At 51.2% G+C, this 19,900-nt stretch overlaps 1 protein-coding gene across 3 annotated transcripts in view; it reads right to left on the bottom strand.

Annotated features, from left to right (window-relative positions):
- GABBR1 (gamma-aminobutyric acid type B receptor subunit 1) overlaps positions 1-16,724 on the bottom strand; it is a 29,275-nt gene extending 12,551 nt beyond the window's left edge. Inside the window, exons 1-11 of one of the 3 annotated variants that reach the window (XM_061147294.1) lie at positions 16,626-16,724; positions 15,957-16,041; positions 15,073-15,276; positions 14,152-14,337; positions 12,769-12,789; positions 11,081-11,241; positions 7,574-7,708; positions 7,025-7,195; positions 5,866-5,967; positions 5,375-5,440; positions 4,742-4,933 (exon numbers count right to left, since the gene is read on the bottom strand). In XM_061147294.1, coding sequence (XP_061003277.1) covers positions 4,742-4,933; positions 5,375-5,440; positions 5,866-5,967; positions 7,025-7,195; positions 7,574-7,708; positions 11,081-11,241; positions 12,769-12,789; positions 14,152-14,337; positions 15,073-15,276; positions 15,957-16,041 — 1,323 coding nt within the window. In that variant the 5' untranslated portion in view covers positions 16,626-16,724. The other 2 variants (XM_061147293.1, XM_061147295.1) reach the window with 2 other exon arrangements.
- Positions 16,725-19,900: the final 3,176 nt, after the last annotated feature.

Raw genomic sequence — 19,900 nt, 5'->3', positions numbered from 1 at the left:
TGTGTCTTCCTCTCAATTTTCCTGTGAACTCAAAAACTGCTTCCAAAAAAACCATCTTTGGGACCTCCCTTGTGGCTCAGTGGTAAAGAATCCACCTGCCAATGCTGGAGACATGGATTCAATCCCTGATCCAGGAAGAATCCACATGCTGAGGAGCAACTAAACCTGTGTGCCACAACTATTGAGCCTGTGCTCTAGAGCCTGGGAGCTGCATCTACTGAAGCCTGCATGCCTTACAACCCGTGCTCCACAACAAGGGAAGCCACCACAATGAGAAGCCCACAAATTACAGCTAGAGAGTAGCCCCTGCTCACTACAACTAGAGAAAGCCCACGCAGCAATGAAGACCCAGCACAGCCTAAATAAATAAATAAATAAAATTATTTTTCAAAAAACCATCTTTAAGAAAAATGTCCATTGGATGGATAAATGGAAAGATGCCTTCTAATTCCAAATAATCCACCAAGCTGCTATTTAATCTCAAACAAGTTACTAGTTTTCACTATGGAGTTATTCGGGCTTCCCTGGTGGCTCGCTCAGTCGGTAAAGAATTTGCCTGCAAATGCAGGAGACCTGGGTTCGATCCCTGGGATGGGAAGATCCCCTCGAGGAGGGCATGGCAACTCACTCTAGTATTCTTGCCTGGAGAATCCCCATGGACAGAGGAGCCTGGCGGGCTACAGTCCATGGGGTCGAAAAGAGTTGGACACAACTGAGCAATGAAGCACAGCACATGGAGTTATTCAGCTTTAAAATGGGAGTGATATTAACTACCTTGAAAAGTTATTATAAGGATGAAATTACAACATTATAAAATGCTAAGTATAAAGTTACATTTTCTCTTTCAACCTCATCATTGTTACCAATATTCAAATCTGTAATTCCAGCTCAATATTTCAAGCCCTAAATTTCTCTCTTTAAGGTATTTGTAACTATATAATCAGTAATCTCAAAAATATCTAAGAATAAGCTCTATTTTTCTAACACTCCCCAGTATATAGGACTGAAACCTTAGGATCACCTTAGACTCTTTCAAATCACCAAGTCCTCTTAATACTTTTGTGCTGAAATGTTTCATTAATATCACTTCTTATACAGAATAATGTTAATTATAGCTGACATCTACATTGTTCTTATTATTGTCCTCATATATATCAACTTATTTAATTCTCAGATAACCCAATGAGGTAAATACTATATATGCTCATTTTAGAAAGTGACAAGGAACCTGAGACAACCGTTTGACCTGCTTGAAGGTATGCTGCTAGCACTGGGATTCCAATCCATTCAAAGTCCATTTGCTTCCATCCACCCTGTAAACTGGAATGTCTCTCTCCCATAGCACCTGCTCAGCAGATACCAACTAGCCTGAGCAACCTGTCAGCCTCCAAGCCCAGCCAGCCTTCAGTTCAAAGTAAACCCTGCATCCAAAAATCACTCAGACAGGAAGGGAATCATCTGCTCTGCATGTCACTCTCCCCAGCCCGGATCCTCATACTCCCCCTGGCTTCAGGTCACCACCACTAACACACTTGGATACAGGGAGCACCACTGTCCCAGGCATGACTAAAATTACCAAGAAGTCTCTCCCCTTTGGGTCAGCAAAGATGGCTATACATTTTCAAATGGAAATGTTATAAGGCGGCTTAAGGAAAACAACAACAACAAAAATTCCACAACCCATAGAAATTAGTGAATTATTAATGAATTACCCAAGTACCAATGTATGATCCTAAATTTTTAACAGCCCTGTTGGCAGTCTCTATATGTGAGAATAGATGTCCAATGGTGATCTAAAATGTATATCCAGAGGTAGATTTTTATTTTCTATTGTACCCAGGTCCTCTATCTATACCAACCAGAATTTACTGACAATCTTTTTTTTAATTTTCCAGACTCTTTTTAAAATTATTTATTTAATTTTTATTTTTTGGCCGCTCCTGGCGGCATGTTGGATCTTATTTTCCTGACCAGGGATCGAACCCTCCCGCCCTGCACTGGAAGCATGGAGTCTTAACTGCTGGAATGCCAGAGAAGTCCCCATATCTTATCCCCAAGTATACTGCCTCATACCTGAGCTCTAGTACAGCTCCAGCCTGGAGCTATTTTTCTCCAAAACCACTCTAATCCACTCTCCCATATATGGCTCCTAAAAACTCTTTCTCTAAACCAGAATTTCTCAGTCTCTGCACTATTGACATTTTGAGCAGGATAATCCTTTGTTGTGGGGATGATCCTTTGCATTGTAAGTTATTTAGAAGTATTCCTGGGGACTTCCCTGGTGGTCCAGCGGCTAAGACTCCACATTCCCAATACAGGGGGCTGGAGATCAATCCCTGGTCAGGGAACTAGACCCCACATGCCACAACTAAGAGTTCGAATGCCACAACTAAGACCCAACACAGCCAAACAAATATTTAAAAAAAGAAGTATTCCTAGCCAACTCATTAGATACCAGTTGTGACAACCAAAACTTCCCCTAAATATTGCAACCTCTGATTGAAAACCACCACACTACCAGGCCTCAAAGTGTGGTCCCCAGACCAGTAGCATCAACATCCCAGGGAACTTGTTGAAATGTATTAAGTTCCAGTCTCACTCCAGACCACTGAATCAGAACTTACAAGGGAAGAGCCCAGTCATGGTTCTGATAGAAGCTAAAGTTTGAGAACTGTTGATCTAAATGCAAGGCATTCCTTACAGAGTGAAGGCAACTCCGCTTCACTTCTAAATCTCCTCGGTTCTGGGTCATAGGCTCCATCCTTGCTTCTGATCCACTTCTCTTGGTCCTATCTGATCCATCTGTAACCTCGTGTCTAGTTAATTATTAAGATGGCTTTTACACTCTGAAAAATCTTGGCCTCTTCATCTGTCATTTTAGGCTACCAAGCAGGCCTAGCAATACCTCTAGTCCTCAAAGGCAGGCACCATCTTTCTCTAGAGACCAAGAGTCAGAAAAAGATCCTCCAACTCAAAAGCCCAGGGGCCTATATACCCCCATCCAAATCCCTGCTTCCTATCAGGGCAGAAGGGGTAGAAGGCACTATTGGCAGGTCCTGGGCTTAGGGCACCAACCAGCTTTTCTGGCTTCAGCTACCACCTCCTCTACTTCCCCCAAGGTCTCAGGACAACTCACCTCTCAGGTGCTCTACATGGAAACGACCTGGCAGAATTTTTCTATCATAATTTTTCAACCAAGATCCCTCGAAAATGTCACAGGACAGTATCCATAATTAAAGTACACATGGCAACTGACCCTTCCATCACAATCCACTGTCAGAATAAACTTCCTGAATCTTATCTCTCTCTCATTCAAGAACTGTCATCTGCTAAACAGTGTTAGCTGATATAAGGGCAAGCTTTTTAGTGAGACTTCAAGGTTTTCCATGGGAGGTGACAGAGCAGATGGTTTGGAGTTAGATTCAACTAGAATTTAATTCCAGCTCTACCACTCAGCAGCTGGTGACCCGTGATAAATCAGTTAACCTCTCTGAGTCTCAATTTCTTGGTCTATAAGATAGAAATGAAAAATCTACATCAGAATATCACTATGAGCATCACTGAAATCATTTGTCTAAGCTCCTGGTTTACTATGTAAAAGTGATTATTACTACAGCAATTTAAAAATAAGATATTCTTGGGACTGCCATGGCAGTCCAGGGGTTAAGACTCCACACTTCTGATGCAACGGGCATGGGGTTCAATCCTTCATCCAGGAATTAAGATCCTACATGCCTTGCAGCGTGGCCAAAATAAATAAGATATTCATGTGCTTTTACAGTCATTCATGCACTCCTAGCATGCTCTCCAAGGCAGGTATTCCAGATCTGGGGCTGTATCTGTATAATAAGCAGACACACAGGTTTCCCTATCAAGCTCAGCCAAGATTCTCATACTCGTTAGTGCAGTCCTGAACCAGAAAGGAGGCTCCCCGCCACACCACACCCTACCCACTTGTGCCCCTCACCTCTAGACTGATTTCCACATCAACCAGTATGTCTGTTAGTCCAAGGTCCGTCACTAATCAGCTATTGGGGCTAACTGATTTCAAAAATCCCTTCTGCATTTAAAATTCTAAAAGAGAATCATTTTTATTTTATTTTATTTTATTTTTTAAATTTATTTATTTCTTTGACTGCACCAGGTCTTAGATGCAACACATGGGATCTTTTAGTTGCAGCATATGGGGTCTAGTTCCCGGACCAGTAATTGAACCTGGGCACCCCTGCATTGGAAGCATGGAGTCTCAGTCACTGGACCACCAGGGAACTCCCAGAGAATCATTTTTAAAAAAGCATCAGGAGCCAAGCTAATTGAGTACCAATCAAGAGTGAATACGAAGCAACTCTAAAGTGCTCTAAAGTCACCAAGAAAATAAAACGAATTTTTGCCCAGAAACAGCGCTCCTATAAAGGTGTGCTTGCAGATGCAGCATCTATATTGTCATTAACACCTCTCCCTCATTTGACTTCTTGCCAACTGCTCCTTGTTTCCATGGTAACAGCCCTGCAACTCATCAGGGGCCCACTGAACGTACCACTCTCTTAACTCCCTCTTTCCTGCCCAAGGAAGTCACAGCAGAGGTGGAATCCATAGGAAACATGATGCACAAATTGAGGGTGAGCAGAGGCCCCTTGCCCTCCTAAACCTCCAAGCCCCATACCTGCTCCCCTCACCTAAGAGACCCCCTCAGGCCCTTCCTCCTGCCCAAGGGCCAGCTTCTAAGTCCTCACACACTCACCATGTTGGAAATGCTGCGAGTGTTGGCTGGGTTCAGCATGACTATCTCAGTGGTGATGTGGCCCTCCACCGCCTCGGTCATCTCATCCACTGTGCAGTTGATGGACGGGTCATAGATCTTGAACCAATTGTCAGCATACCACCCGATGAGGAACCAGACGTACTTCTTCCCAAAGAGCCGCTCCTTGTACACCTGAGTGCAGAGGAGGAGTGGGGCTGGGTCTTCGTTTCATTTATTTGTCTTATCTCACATAACACTATTCAGCCTCTTCAGATTCAGAGAAAAGCAGAGCATTGAAAAGAGTAATCTACAAGTCTGGGGGTAATAGGGAAGGTTCGACTACTTCTCCTTCTAGGTGTCTCCCAGCCTCTATTTCTGAGTGGCCTTTTCCAGCCAGACAGGAAAGATGAGATTCTTCCGTCTCCTCTGGAAACACAAAGTGATAGGAAAATGAGACCTGGAGAGTGTCATGTGTGTGAGAGGCCAAGACGTGGAGTCAGAGCCTACAGACAGGAATTTCATATTAATCCTATCCTCTAATCATTTGCTCAGAGAGGCAGAGAGGAGAGCCCAGGAGACACCCAAGGCAAAGAGCCCACCCAGCGCCCCTCCTTTCTCAGATTCCAACTCCACCTCACAAAAAACTTTCCGGGCTTCAGTCTCGTAGAAAAGTCCCACGATGATCCGGGCATCCTGGCGCTATGGAATGGAGAGAGAACAGAGCTCCTGAGGGATGCAGGAAGGGGCCAAGGCAAGCACTTTCACGGATTTGACTTCCTGTCCCAAGGCGCTCAGTGTAGGGTTCTGTTCGATGAGTAGTGGATAAATGTCAACTACAGGATGAAGCTAACCTTCCCCGGGAGATGCTTCTGCCTCGAAGAATCAAAATTATGTGACTTGAGGCAGGTGTTAGCTAACGCTACGATGGTAATCAAACTGCAATAGATTAATGTACCAAATCAACACACTGCACTTCTTAAATTTATACAGCATTGTGTGTCAATTATATTTCAACACCAAAAAAAAATATCCAACCTGTCCCTGCCTGCCTCTTTTCCCACCCACCACTGTTCCCCCTCACCCAGACCCTTGCAGACTGAGCCCACCAGCCCCCACCATCCCACCTTAAGGTTTTTGACGGGCACAGCTGGATCCGAGAAGAAACTCTGACGGAAGGTAATCTCGATTCCAGCCTCCTTCACCCGTTCCTCCAGGTCGTCCAGAGTCTTGGGAGGGGATGAGGATCAAATAGAGAAAGCACAGGGTGCACAATGGAGTAAAGCCTGGAGGTGTCACCTGGGGACCACATACTCAGAACAAAGGAAGAGTGATTCTGAACCTCCCTCCAACAGCTCTTTCCCCAGTGGGGAGAGTTTGAAGGAGAGCTTCTGGTGTCTTAGGACATGGCTTCCTACGGGAAGGTGCTTAGTGAATCCCTCCTGAGGCTCTGCATCCAGTTAAGTCACCCCCATCACCCGACTCCTGCCTGACAGCAAAAAATGGGGAAAGGAAAACAGAAGAACCAGGAAAAGACAAGGCAGGGTCTGGTCTAGGCAGGATGATGTCAACCTCAAGAGGCAAGTGGGCAGACAGACAAAAGGATCAGAGAATGTCCTGAGTCACTGAGAAGGTTGGGGGAGGATTAAAGAGTCACCAAACACAAAAGTGAATAGAGGACCCAAAGAATAGAATTAAAGAGAGGGAGCAGACTGTCTTCTTCGGGGTAAAGAGCCAGGTATTTCCTTTCTACCCCCCTCAAGTCTCCCCTTTCCCCCTCCTCCTCTCCTTGCACGTCTGCACCTCCGCGTCAATTACCAACCATGTGCATGCATGTGTCTGTCTGCCTCTCTCTTCTCTCCCTCCCCCCAGCTCTCTCTCTATTCCCTCTCTTCCCATCACACACGCCCACCACCTCCCCTGGAGTGCCTCTGGAATCTACTACCTCCCCAGGTTCTAGTTTCATATTCTCTCCCTTATCTTACTTCAATTTTAAAATGAACCTACTTTAATAGAACTGGGTTGCTTGGAGTCTATCTGTCTGGGGGATAGAGCATCAAAGCAGGGGAAAATTAAAGATCCTAAAATCAAAAAGTTGGAAAGGGTCCTGAAAACTCAGCTGGTTCACTCCTCTGGTTACAGGAAGAACATGCACTTAACCCACTCAGAATGTGTCCTCTCTTGATAAAGAACCAAGGTCTTCGCCCCTTGGCAAAAGGAATCCCATGTCGCATCCCTCTGGGCTGGGATTTGAGCCCAGGCCCCCATCACCCCATCCATCCTCACCGAGGTGAAGACCTCGGTGGTCTGCTGGATGGTGGCGATCTTCTTCCAGCCCCACTTCTCGAAGAGTTTCACCCGGGTGGGATTGTGGAGTGTGGCTGACGGGTGAGTTCGGAAGAATGTAGGAAAGCGTTGTCGGTTCGACAGGGCTGGTGAGCTGGAGCCGTAGGAAAGCTACAAGAGGAGGGACAGCCTTCTGTCCCAGTGTGTTCCTGGCAGCCTCACTAAGAGAGCTCCTTCCACCCTTCCCTGCCTCTGGGCTTCTCTCGCTCACTCTCGCCAAGCCTCCCTACTTCTGCCCAAGGAAAAGTGATTCTCAAAAGCCCCCTCCCTCAGGGTACCCTTTCACTCATCTGCCTTCCATTCCTTCTGATGGTAAGCAGGTCAGCTGCAGCCCTGTCAGACCACTGCTGCTAGCAGGCCAACTAGCTCAAGTCTCCAAAGGACTCTGATCTTGGAAGCATGGCCACTGTGGTCCTCAATACACCCCCCTCTTTCTTAAACGGCCCCAGAGGGGACAGCCCCACCTCTGGCCCTCAGGGCCCCGCATACCACAATGAGGTTCCACATCCTAGCAGCCTCAGCCACGAGCGTGGAGACGGAGCTGCAGCCAGGCATAAGGATGATCTTGATGGGGTCATTGTAGAGCAGCTCATACAGGTATTTGGTGGCTTGGCCCGGGTCACACTGCATGAGGGTGAGGATGGAGGGGATGATGGGAGGCTCCCCAGGGCTCCTCCCCTCCCTGCAACTCCTACTCTCTTCTTTTCCCCAACAACCTAGTCACTTGCCTAGTTACCCATCCCCCTGCTGAATCTCTTTTCTCATTATCCCCGTTTCTTCTCTTTCCTGAGTCTCCTTTCCCCTCATTCGTGAAACATCCTTCTCTGCCTCCCACCTGGCACCTTACCCACACCCTCTCCTGCATGCCCTCTGCCAGTGTGCATGCAAACACTGCCTTCCCTCTTCTCAGCGCATCCTCAGACACTCCCTAGCCCACCTTCCCTCAATGACCCCTCCCTCCTCTTTTCCTTAGGTTTCTATGCTCCAAACACCTGTGAGTAAAATAGACTGCAGGAATATGAATAAATTTTTCCCTAAGTCCCCAGACAGCCTCTTGAAAGCCATATTATGAAAAGTCCTCCCTCACCTCTGCAAACTCCCTCTCCCACCTGCTATTTTTTTTTTCCCTCCCTCTTCTCTTTTCAGGGCTAGAGACACACAAACAGGAGAGAACAGGGACAGACCCCCAGGGGGTCCTGGCTCAGCGGATTCATACCCTCCTGCTGGGCTCTGACATTTGGCGGGTGCGTTGGGAAAAAAGACATTCAGGGACGGAAGGGGGTGGGGAGAAACAAGGATGAGGGAAGAGCTGGGGAGAATAAATAGAATGGGATGCTTGAGAAACCAGATGCTTTTAGGGGTGCCTACAAGAGAGGGACAAAGCTGGGAAAGTAAACAATGCAGAGAGCTCAAGGGGCAGGGGCAGAGGGGAAGTGGGGGGAGGAACAGCCAGCCGTGGGGCTCCCACTGCCTGTTCCCCTCCTGCTGAAATATGACATTTCAGAAGCTGCTGGAGCCCCAAAGGAAGGGGGGAAGAAATGGAAGCCAGTGGGGAGCCAGGGCAGAGGGGACAGACAGGCAGTACAGTGGACTGGGGAGGGTGATGGAGGGCAGGGCAAGTAGAAGGAAATAAAGAAGGCCCCCTAGGGCCTGCTCACTTCCCACTGAGGCCTGACATTTGGGACACTGTGGGAAGTTGGAGAAGGGGGAGTCAGGGGAGGCTGGCCCATAGAACCAACTCCCTGCTGCCCACCCAGGCCTACCCCTGCTAAGGGCAGTGCTCAGTGCATGCTCAACTGCATGTTTTGAAGGTTCTGCATCCCTGCCACTTGGGCATCTTTGTGTATCTTTACCATCCTCACATCCCAGCTTCCTGCATCTATCACTCCAGATCCTGCCCCCAGCTTCTCCCAAGGGTTCTCAGTGGTCCTCCCTTTCTTGTCTGAGGGGAGGTTATTAGGAACCATGAGGACATATAAGAACACATAAGATACAGACAAACAGGGCAATGTACAGGACCCTAATGTCTTTCCTTCTGTTTCCTATTTCCTTCCCTACCTTCTCTTGCACTCCTTCCCCCTTCCACACTCTATCCATCACTGCACACTCCCTTGGCCACATGATTCTCACCCTCTCCCCAACAGACCAGATCTGTCTTCCCCTCTCTCCTCTCCTCTCTCTCCCAAGGAGCAAGGATCCGGATTTGCGGGCAGGAAACCACACATTCCAGTTTGTCTGCCTTTTCATCTCCCCCTCGCCGCCTCTGCTATTTTCTCCTCCATCTCCCTTCTCTCAGGTCCCCATCTGCTCCCCAACACCTCCAGGGAATCACCTGTCATGGTGGATGAGTTGGAGCTCACACCCAGGGCTCCCCTAGCTCCCCACGATCCCTTATCCCAAAGCCTGCACCCATCCCTCTCTGTCCCTCTCCCCAGATTCCCATTCCCATAGCCAATTACCACTCTTCTAAACTGACTCCTCCATGGAATCCGATCCTCTTTCTCCTCTTGCCTCTCCTACACTAACTAGTTCTTTTCCTGTGTCCTGCTACCCTTCCTATAGACATCCTGGGGTTAGCCAAATAAGATTTTTATTGGTGAAAATGCAGACCCTTGGAACTCATCCCTGACTGAGGAGTTAGAATCTGGATTCATAACAAACTTCTCTGGTGAGGCTTAGGTACACTGAAGTTTGAGAATCACTGTTAAAGTGTCAGAAGAGATTCAAAGTTCCAGAAGAGTCCTTGTACCCTCTCCTCCTCAAGCATCCCATCTTCAACTCCACCCCTGCTCCCTCCTCCCTCACACAGGTATTTCTAGGTGTACACTGCTGTTCCAAAGAATGACTATAAATGCCCAGTCCACCCCAGGTGTAAGATCACCAGGTGCTCACCCACCCCTATGCTCTTTCACTCTCCCCCAAACCCTTAAGTCTCTGGGGCCTTCTGGGAGAGATGATAGATTTGAGATCCCAAATTGCCTTGCTGCCTGGGCTACATCCTCCCCCATACTCCTAGTCATTCATGTGGAGGTTGGGGTGGGAAAGGAATCTTACAGCACTATCCCCTACTACCCCTGGACCTTTCCCCCTCTCCCAATTTCCCCTCTCCCTAACCCTACATTCCATTTCCCTTCTCACATCTTAAAAGGCCGCAATGCTCAGGGAAGGCAAACTCAAGAGCCAAGTTCCCCAAGACACCCCAGGGTCTCAGGCTGTCACCACTCCTCTTGCTGGCCCTCCTCCCCCACTGCCATTCTTTCCTGTTCTTTCTCTTCCCTGCATTCTGACTTCTTGCCATCCCCATGCTCTTGTGGGGGCTCCTGTGTGGACCTCTAATCCCATTCATTTTCCTAGCACCTCTGCCCATCTCTTGACCATTAGCCTTCCCGACTACAACAGACCACAAAACAATTCCACAATCCAGGAATCCACAACAGGGTTGCAGATGAAGGGATGAGAAAGAGTCAGGTGGGGACCCAAGCTTCCGTGCTGTTTGTTGTGAAAAATAAACTAGAGCACTCAAGTCCCTCAAAATTTTCCTGATTGGGTCCCTATTCCTTCCGCTCCAACCTGCTGCCAAGATTTACCTTGTTACCATGGTAAATGTAAACCCCTGATCCAGCTCCGTTCCCTCCATCCCCCAACCCACCCCAGGGTTAGTTTACTCCCCGGAGGAGCCAGATCGGCTTGTTCCCTAAAGCCATCACCAGTTTCTCCAGCTACCCCCGACCTAGGCACTTCCAGGGGTCTCGGAGAACAGAAGGGTCTGCCTTGCAGCGTGATTAACCACCTCGAACCCCTAGACCCTCATCTTGAACCTCCAGCCTCTGTCACTCTCCCCAAGCTCCCACATCCCCCGCCTATCTTCAGCTAGTCACACATGGGAGGGGTCTGCCTGGCAATCGCAGAAGCTACTCAGACTAAGGCACGTGCAGCAGGCCCCCTGCCCCCCCAGCCCCCACCACCCCACCTACCCACTCCCCTCTCCGGGGCTACCTTGCTGTCGTGGTGGATGAGCTTGAGCTCATAGTCCGGCAGGATGTCCCTGCGGCTATTCACGTCCTCCAGCGCCATCTCCACCGCGGGCTGGCAGGCCTGGCCCCCCGGCCAGCCCCCGCTCATGGGAAACAGCGCCCCGATGTACACAGCGCGCCGTTCTGAGGAGGGGTGCGGGGGGACCCGCGGGTGAGGCCGCGGGAGATGAGGGGAGTGGGAGGCCCGCACCGGAGTCACCCCCGCCACCCCCAGCACCACCAGGAGCAGCAGTGGCCACCCCACCCCGGGAGAGGGGGCCCCCGGACCCATGGCAGGGGGCGGGCGGGGGGAGGGGGCGGGAGCTGCTTGGGGAGGAGGACGAGCTCAGGGGGGACACTTTTCCTGGGGAGGGCTGCTGAGGGGCTGTCGGGGAGGCGCCTCCATCCCTGGTTTTGTGCGGAGGAGGGAGATAGGGTCTCGGGAAAGCAGGGAAGGTTGGCTTCCTACGGCCCTCACGGCTCTGGCTCCCGCCACCGCCGCCGCCACCGCGGACTCTCCTCGCGGACTGACTGACCGACCGAGGGGAGGAGGAGGAGGGAGAGGCAGGGCTGGGAGGGGGCTCTGACGTCACGGGCGGCGCGCGGCGGCGGGGAGGGGGTGGGGGGGCCGGGCTGGGGAGGGAGGGGGCGGGGACGGAGGCGAGAGCGGCTGAGGGAACCACCGTCTGAGGGGAGAGGAGGGGAGGGCGGCCGCGACCCCCAGGGTGAAAGGGACGGACGGGGAAGGCGAGGGTCCCAACCTAAGGGAACGTTCGGGGAGGAGGAAAGAGGGGAAGGGGTGTGCCAGGAGGGCGGGGTGGGCGGAGGGAACCGCGGGAGGCTGAAGCTCTGAGGGGCGAGGGATGGAGAGGCGAGGACCAGAGAGGGACTCGAGAGAAAAGGGGCTGGCGCCTGAGCGTCTTCATGGGGGTGTGAATAGACGGGGTGAAGGGCTGAGGGGTGGGGGAAGAGGGCGATGGGAACGGTTGTGGAGAGAAAGGGAGAGCTGGGCGGGGAAGAGGGAAGGCTGGGGTAAAGGGCGTGGAGGTGGGGGGGTGCGGATGATGGGGACAGAGGAAGGGAACTCGGAGCTGGTTGGACAGAGTCTGGACAGAGAAAGGGTGGTGGGAGAAGGAACTGAGATGAAAGAAAAGGGAACGGGCGTAGGGAAGGGAAGGATGTGGGGAGGCGCTGAAGGTAAGGGAGAGTGAGGCCCGGCGGTGGGTGAGATGGGTGGACGGGGCTGATGGAGTCAGCAGGTGACATCCTAGGAAGGGGGCAGGCAGGGAAGGGTTCCAGAGAAGGTCGGAAGGAACCCCACCGGGGTAGGCGAGCTGGACGCTCCGGGTCTCCCAGCACTCTGCCGCCCCCTGCTGGGGCTCTGCCATTTGGCAGAAGCGGAGTCTGGAGGAGGCGGAGCCGAGGGGGGTGCAGCCAGGCAGGGAGATGGGAGGGACCGCAGCCTCGCAGAAAACCGGGACTGGAGGCTGGAAACAGGTAGGGAAAGAAGGGGCCGGCCGCCTACTGGGGACTGGGGTGAGTGGGGGAAGGTGGGGGAGGAATGGGGAGGATGAGAACCCACAACCTAAGGGGCAGAATCCCTGAAGGTGGAGGGTGAAGAGTGAGGGGTAAGAGGATTGCAGTGCACGCGATGAGGGTTTCTGATCTCACCTGAGTGTGGCGTTCGATTCACTGGCAGCAGGAAAGACGGGGATCAGAGAAGAGTTACCAGTGGCGCCCAGCTTCCCAGGCCTGATCCCCAGCCCCCTCCCACACCTGTCCATGCCGAAGAAGACCGGGAGGGGAGCAGAAGCCTGCGTTTCTGAGGGGAGGGTGCCTGGGAATAAGAGCAAGTGGGGCTGTGGGTCAGGATTTGTGGTTTTCTTCTTTCATTTTTCAAAGGACAACAGAATTTTTGAGACAGGAGTGCCAACAGCTAAGACAAGGGCAGATCCTGGTTTTGTGGAGCCTAAATATTATAAAATGTGGGGGTCTCTCTTTAAGAGAAAAAAAAATTACAAATGCGATTGACTTGAAGCTACTGCTGTTAAAATATCTTTGGCAATTTTTACAAAACCCTGTGACCACGTGAACACATTATTAAACCCTCTACGTTTTTCTTTTCGGGCACAAGAAGAGGCCTGCACAAGTAAGGAACCCTGGAGCTTAAATTTCGTTAGCATCATAGTTAATTCATCCCTGGATGGGACTCCCACTTCCCAGAATGGAGTGGTAAACCACAAACAGAATAATTTAAGTGAGGAAAGCCAGGGCCAAGCATCTCAATAGGCAGAGGGTCTACAAAGGTAGAGGAAGCCTGAGGTATGCCTGCATCCCAGGAGAGAAGATTGCAGAGGGAGAATCTGGGAGCCCAGGAAAGTGGGAAGTTTGCAGAGCCAGATGGAGAAACAGGTGATGGACACAAGACAGATTCCCTTGGGGAATGATGGGGGTTGTCTGGGAAGTATAGAAAAAGACTGTCCTCTTCCTTCCCCATCCCTGGATTGTCCTTAATGTTCTGACAATTCTGCCCCCACTTTGAAGTCTTTTCATTTTTACCCTGATAATTTTCCACCCTGGATATTCTTTTCAATCTTATTAATTTTTCTAAATACGACATATGGTTTATTGCTGAGTCTTTACAATAATTCAGGCATATAATGAATGGAGAGAGATCAAGTCTAGAAGAGGATCATGCATAGGAAATGTTAAGTTTAGAGAAAGGGACTGAGGCTGGGGGAAACTGTAGTATTTGAATCTTAAGAAGGGTGATGGAGGGTGAGATTCATAAAGGAAAGGAGAAAATGTGAGACCCAAGGGTTGAAAGCATGGGGAAGATATTAACAAGAGAAAGGTAAAGGAAGGAAGCCCTCAGCAGAAAGTGGAAATGGGGAACTTCAGGAGGAAGTCTGAGGCAAGTGGATGGAGGAAAGAGTGGAGCGTTCACTTCTGCCTCCCCAAAGCACCCTGTTTTCCCCACCATCCATTCCCACCCCGCTCCCATCCTCTGACAAGCGTCCTCATCTGCTGCATGCAGGCAGCTGTTCCCCTCACCCTGGCAGTGGGGCTTGGGGGTGCTCCACTGGCCCTGACTACAGATGCTCCGGGAGCTGCCCACCAGATGAAAGTCGGGGTCACATCGGAAATCCACCCGGGCTCCATCCAGAGCTGGGAGGTCCCCACCCGTCAGGAAAACCTTCCCATTTTCCAGGGTCAAATAAGACTTGGAGCAGATTCGGACTGTGGAGACAGGAAAATAAAGAGAGAGGCAAGTTGGAGAAGGCTCCTTCCCCTTAGAGAGGGAGGGGGCTCAGCTTTGAGTTTGAGTCCACAGCATCTTACTCTGCAGGAAATCAGGTATTAAAAAGATAGCTTCTCTAGTTTCCAGTCCTCCCTTAACCCTGTAAGCATCTACATTCAGAAAAGAAACAGCATTTCCATCATAGGAACCCAAGATGGAGCTATAAGCACATAAAATGGGATCTCTTCAAAGTGGGCGATTGTCTGGCTTTGAGATGTGTAGATGTATGTAACTTTAGATGCACAATCAGATTTGCCTTATTATAGTTGGCTTATACTCCTGTTAAACTGGGTTTTAATTGGGGCGGGGGGGAGTGTGTGTACTGGTCTCTCCACTGGAGACAGGTATTCCAAAATGGGATGAAATCACTTTAGAATGTTTTTGCATAAACTGCCACTGGTAATCCTCAATAGACTAACTCACAAGATGAATACCCAAGTTATTTCCTCAAATGGTCAGTAGCCTAATGAAGGATGAAATGAAACCTGCAGGCTGCTAACTTTACTGCCTGCAATTGCACACAGCAAAGTACCTCTTACATAGGAGTCATTCCATAAATGTACTTGTGAATTTAGTTACACTGGATTTAAAGTGCTGACTTGCCAGCAGTGATGCCAAGTTTGAGGCAGGAAGAATTGGCTGGAAAGGGGGAGGGGCTTTGAGAGGTTACTCACCACAGCGGCTGGGCGTGTCCATATCTGTCCAGGAGCCGTTGGCCAGGCACTTGCGCACCTTGGGCCCCACCACCTCGCGCTCCCCCCGGCACACATACTCAATCTCATAGTCCACGGGCAGGAAGTTGATAGCCTTCACCTGGTCCCGAGTCAGGCCCCTATACCTGATGCCCCCTTCCCAGGGCGGGTGTATGATCTGGCAACCTGAGGGGTGAGTCCATAGGGAGGGGGAAAGAGAAGGATGGTGGGGGGAAAAGGCAGAGTCAGCAGCCGGAGGCAGGGGAACGTAGGGCGGGGTCTAGGGGGCAGGTGGAGGACAGGGGCTGGGATGAGGTGCTGGAGGGTGGGAGAGGGGAGGAGTAGGGAGCCTTGGGCTAAAGGGCACGGCGGAATGGGCCAGGGTTAAGGCTATTCGGGGAGCCCACAAGTGGAAAGGGAAGGATGCTGGTTGGGGTAATGGAGAAAAGTAAGAAATCATGAAAGGGTATGGTATGCAAATGAGTTTGGTAAGTAAAGGCTAAAGGAGAATCTGGTTGAATGAAGATGAGAGGAGAAGGAGAAGGGTGTCTTCCAAGGCCACCTGGGCAGCAATGTGGGACCAAGGAAAAAGCGGAACTGAGGTAGCAATGTGGGCCCAGGAAAGAGGGGTGGGGGTTTAGGAAACAATGCGGGTCACAAAAGGTGGCCTAGTGTAGTAATAAGGGGCAGAGAAAAGGGGTGCTGGCTAATAATGAAGGGTGAGGGAAAGGAGGTCAGGAGTAGTAAAGTGGGGCTGAGCAGACGGGGTTGCCAGGCCCCGATGCCGTGTAGGGGAGAGTAGAGGGGATGCAAGGAAAGGGGAAGTGGGGTGGCGGGGTGCCCGAGGTCGCCGGAGAAGGGTGCACCTTCAGAGGTGGCGTTGGGGGTCTGCGCCCCGCCCGCGCCCGGGGGGCGGAGAAAGAGCGGCGCCAGCAGCAGCAACAGCAGCATCTGAGTGAGAGGCGGCCGTGAGGATCGGACCCGGGAGGCGGCCTGGCCTCCCTCCGGTCGCCTCGCGGGCTCCGACCCGGCTCAGCCCCGGGACCGGGAGAGCGCCCCGCGGAGGAGGCGGGGGCGGAGCCCGGCGCGGGGTGGGGGGAGAGGAGGAGAGAGAGCCTGTCCCCACCCTCCTCCTGCCTCCCTCGGCCCCCCCACCCTCCCGGGACTCCACCTCTCACCACCTCCTCTCCCCGGGCCCCGGTGGCTCGCCCGAGCCCGGCTGCCCCGCGCTCCCCGGATCGGCCGCCTCGCGGCTCCCGGTTCCCTTCCCCGCCGCTCCTCCTCTCCTCCGGCCCCCCGGTCCCCGGCTCGTTCCTTCCCCGCGCGCCCCTCTCCAAGCCCGGCCTCCCCCGGGCCCTGGCTCTTACCTCGGCGCGCCGGCCCGGCTCCCCGGCTCTCCCGGGCCTCAAGGCCCCAGGCCCGGCCGCTCCTCCCGGCTCCCCCCCTCCTCCCTTGCTCCACCTTTCCCTCCTCCCGACCCTCCTCCCCGCGAATCCGCTCTCCAGCCCGGCCAGGGTCTCTCCCTCAGGTCTCACCTCCCCCAAACCCCACCCCCGTCTCTCCTTCCCTGGGGCGGCGGCGGCCGCGGGAGCGGGGAGCCGGGAGGGAAGGAGGCGGCGCCGGGGACCGGGAAAGCTCCCGGGCGGAGGGAAGAAGGAGGGTGCGGGAGGAGACAGGGCGGGGGGAAGAGGGGGAGACCGGGGAGAGGGCACCTCCCACAACCCAAACCCCGGGAGCCGCCCCGGATCCCGGCCCCGCCCTGGACCGCCCACCGCGCCGGGGGGCGGGCGGCGGGGGAGCGGGGCTCGGAGGTAAGGGAGAGGGGCGCCTGTGCACCCGCACACACGCGCGCGGGGACCCGCGGACCAGACCACTGGGAGCTGGGGAGGGGGCGAGGGGGCCGAGGAGCTGGCGCTGAGACAGAGAGCCTGGGATGCAGGTGGAGAAAGACGGCTGCACAAAGAGAAGCAGCCCTGGTCAGGGTGAGACGGGAGAGGCAGAAGCCGAGGACCAGGAGGAGGACGAGACGGGTGGGAGAGAAAGGAGAAGCCAGGGTCAGACAGCGGAGGGGCGGGGAGGGGAGGGGGTGAAGGCCGGGAGCCACCTCAGCGCGACAGGAGTTGTTGGATGGAGAAGACGGAGGTGGAACCCAGAGCGGCTCCGTGGGTCCAGCAGCGAGGCTACTCGCCTGCCTGGGGAGGGAACGCGGAGGGAGGACTGGAAGCAAAAGACGGGAGGGTAGCGTCAAGGAGAGAAATTAAAGTAGGAGGGGGGAAAAAAGACAGAAAAAAGACCAGAGAATAAAGAACCTCCAAGTGGGCAGAAGCCAGCATTATCTCCGCTCCAGCAGGGCCTAGCAATCAATATTTCTTGACTAAGGAAGAACTGGGCGCTCTAGAGACAGCGGGGCAAGTGCACGCCTTTTGACAGTTCCAGAGGCTCCAAGCTATTGTCTAGTGGAGGAAGAAATGTGCATGTGTGCACGCACATGTGTGTGTATGATTCATGGGGATAAGTTTGGGCTGCCCGAGGAGACAGAAGGCTCTTTTGTGGGGCGGGGGGGGGGGGGGGGGGGGGGAGGGGAGGGATCTCTTTCTGGCTTGCCCTGGGAAGGGGTGGGGAAAAGCTAAATACTATCAGACTGATTAAACTGAAATTCTCAACCTTCAACCCTTCAAACATCTTGTCATGAGTCCTTTACTGTGCTGAATTGAAACTCATAAAGGAAATAACCTACCTACACACAGAACTTAAAAAAAAAAAAAAAAAAATGCTTCCCTGACTGTAGCATAAGAAAGGGGAAAAAAAGTAATTTGTAGTAAAAGAACATAAACAGTATTTTAACGTGTGAGTGTTGAAGTCATGACGAAGTAGGCAGATGCTAGCACTTATCCATAGAATCACAGGGCTGGAACTGCTACAAACGCCGGTTGATACAGGTGCTGAGTCGGTGACTCAACTACCTCCAGCGTGTTGCCATCAATGAAGTAACTTAACAAAATGTTGAACAACTCTTGGTAGCAAAGTCAATCTTCCCTGAATTCACACAGAACTGTAATTGCATTCCTAGAAAGTTCATTGTATATTAAAGCCACTTTTTTAACTGTATTAAATTCTAGGCTCAGATAATTAAACACACGTTATCACCTAAATGAAGGTCCTAGGGGATACTTGAGAATCTGGAGGAAGGACAGCTTTTCACTGTGCAGGCTATGCTTTGAAGGATGTCTTATTCCCCTGCTGTACCCATTAGGGCCCTCGGTAGCCCCCTCCATCGCTTACAAAAAGAAAGCCCACAACTTTTCAAACTGTCCTTTAGGGAGTGGTTGAGATCCCCTGAGCTACGAAAAGGGCAGAAGAGAAGAAAAGAGAGGGGCAGGATTTCTAACCTCTCAAAATGATAGCGACCCCTCCTCTAAAGATGTGCTGTTTTTTCAGCAAGGCAGAATCAAAAATGTGGGTGTCGAGTTATTGGCAGCAGCAAAAAAAAAAAAAAAAAAAAAAATCATATGAGAATTTTCCTAGACTGCTTTGAAAGAAGTTTCCTAACTCTGCCCTGTCTATGGACTAGGTCAGCTGTTTGGTCTCCATGCTCTTTCTTGGTCCTGGCAAGGTTGAGAGCCCATAGGACACCTCCCCTGCTCCCAGCAGGGCCTTCCTGTAGGGGAGTGTCTCAGTAGGAACTCTCCCAGGATCCCACAAGGTCCTCATCTAGTCTTTCTTTTCTTTTTTGACAAATGCACAGCTTGTGGGATCATAATTCCCTGACCAGGGATCAAACCCAGGAACTAGACAATGAGAGCACCAGGGAATTCCCTAATATCTCATTCTGGAAACTTGTCTCTGTTTCCCTGAAGTCCTGAGTCCTTTGCTACACTGAACTGAGGAGGGTGGAAGGACGGAATCCCCCACCCCCCAGAAAAGAGGAGTCTAAGATTCTATGGACTTGAAAATTATCTTAGTGATATTTATCACCACACTGCTGATGCTAGCCCAGAAAGGAAATAACTTTAACTTAATGTCCAAATCACAGAATGTTGATTCAATAAATTATTGATTCAATAAATAAATGTTGTTCATTCAAAGGAATAGTTATAAAAATGTGTTTAAAAGAGTGTTTAATGACATTTACATGGGAAAATAAGCAAATTTGGGGGGGAAGCAGAATACAAAATGTGTACAATTGTGGTATACATGTGTTTAAAAGCTGGAAGAAAATACATCAACATATTAGCTATGATTACCTCTGGGACCATAAATTATTAGATACATTTTTTTGGTCATATTGGTTCAATTTTTTTTCAAATGTTTTACAAATATTACCTTTATCATACTTGTTTTTAATTTTTTTTTTTTAACCTTCAAAAGCACATTGAAGCAGTCTAGCCAATATCTGTTATTCAATGGGCAGAAGCATCTGAGGATGTGGAGAGAGGCTCCAATTATATTTATTATACAAACCACTCACCTTTTTCCACCAGTAGCTGCAACTCTTCCTTTCACACCTTTGTACTCTCTAATATGGCTTCCCAGCTTCCTGGCCCCTATTCCTCAGGGATTTACTGAGGTCCTTCCCCAGTCACAGCTGAGTATCCTAACCCCTTCTCCCCACAGTCAATCCTTCCTTCTTCCACATCCAGCTCAGAACTCCTCTCCTCCAGAAAAGTCCTTGGACCTGATTCTATCCTTCCATCGCTCCTGTATTCTTTATGCCTTTGGTAACACCACCTCTTTTCTCAGTTTTGGACTATTTTTTTATAGAGACAGTGGAGTTCCCACTCAGATTAACTGAGAATTTCCATGACCAATT

The sequence above is a fragment of the Dama dama genome, chromosome 7 (assembly GCF_033118175.1).
Source record: "Dama dama isolate Ldn47 chromosome 7, ASM3311817v1, whole genome shotgun sequence".
NCBI classification, from domain to species: domain Eukaryota; kingdom Metazoa; phylum Chordata; class Mammalia; order Artiodactyla; family Cervidae; genus Dama; species Dama dama.
Note: the sequence above shows the minus strand (reverse complement) of the source record. Positions and strands in the feature narration are given on the sequence as shown.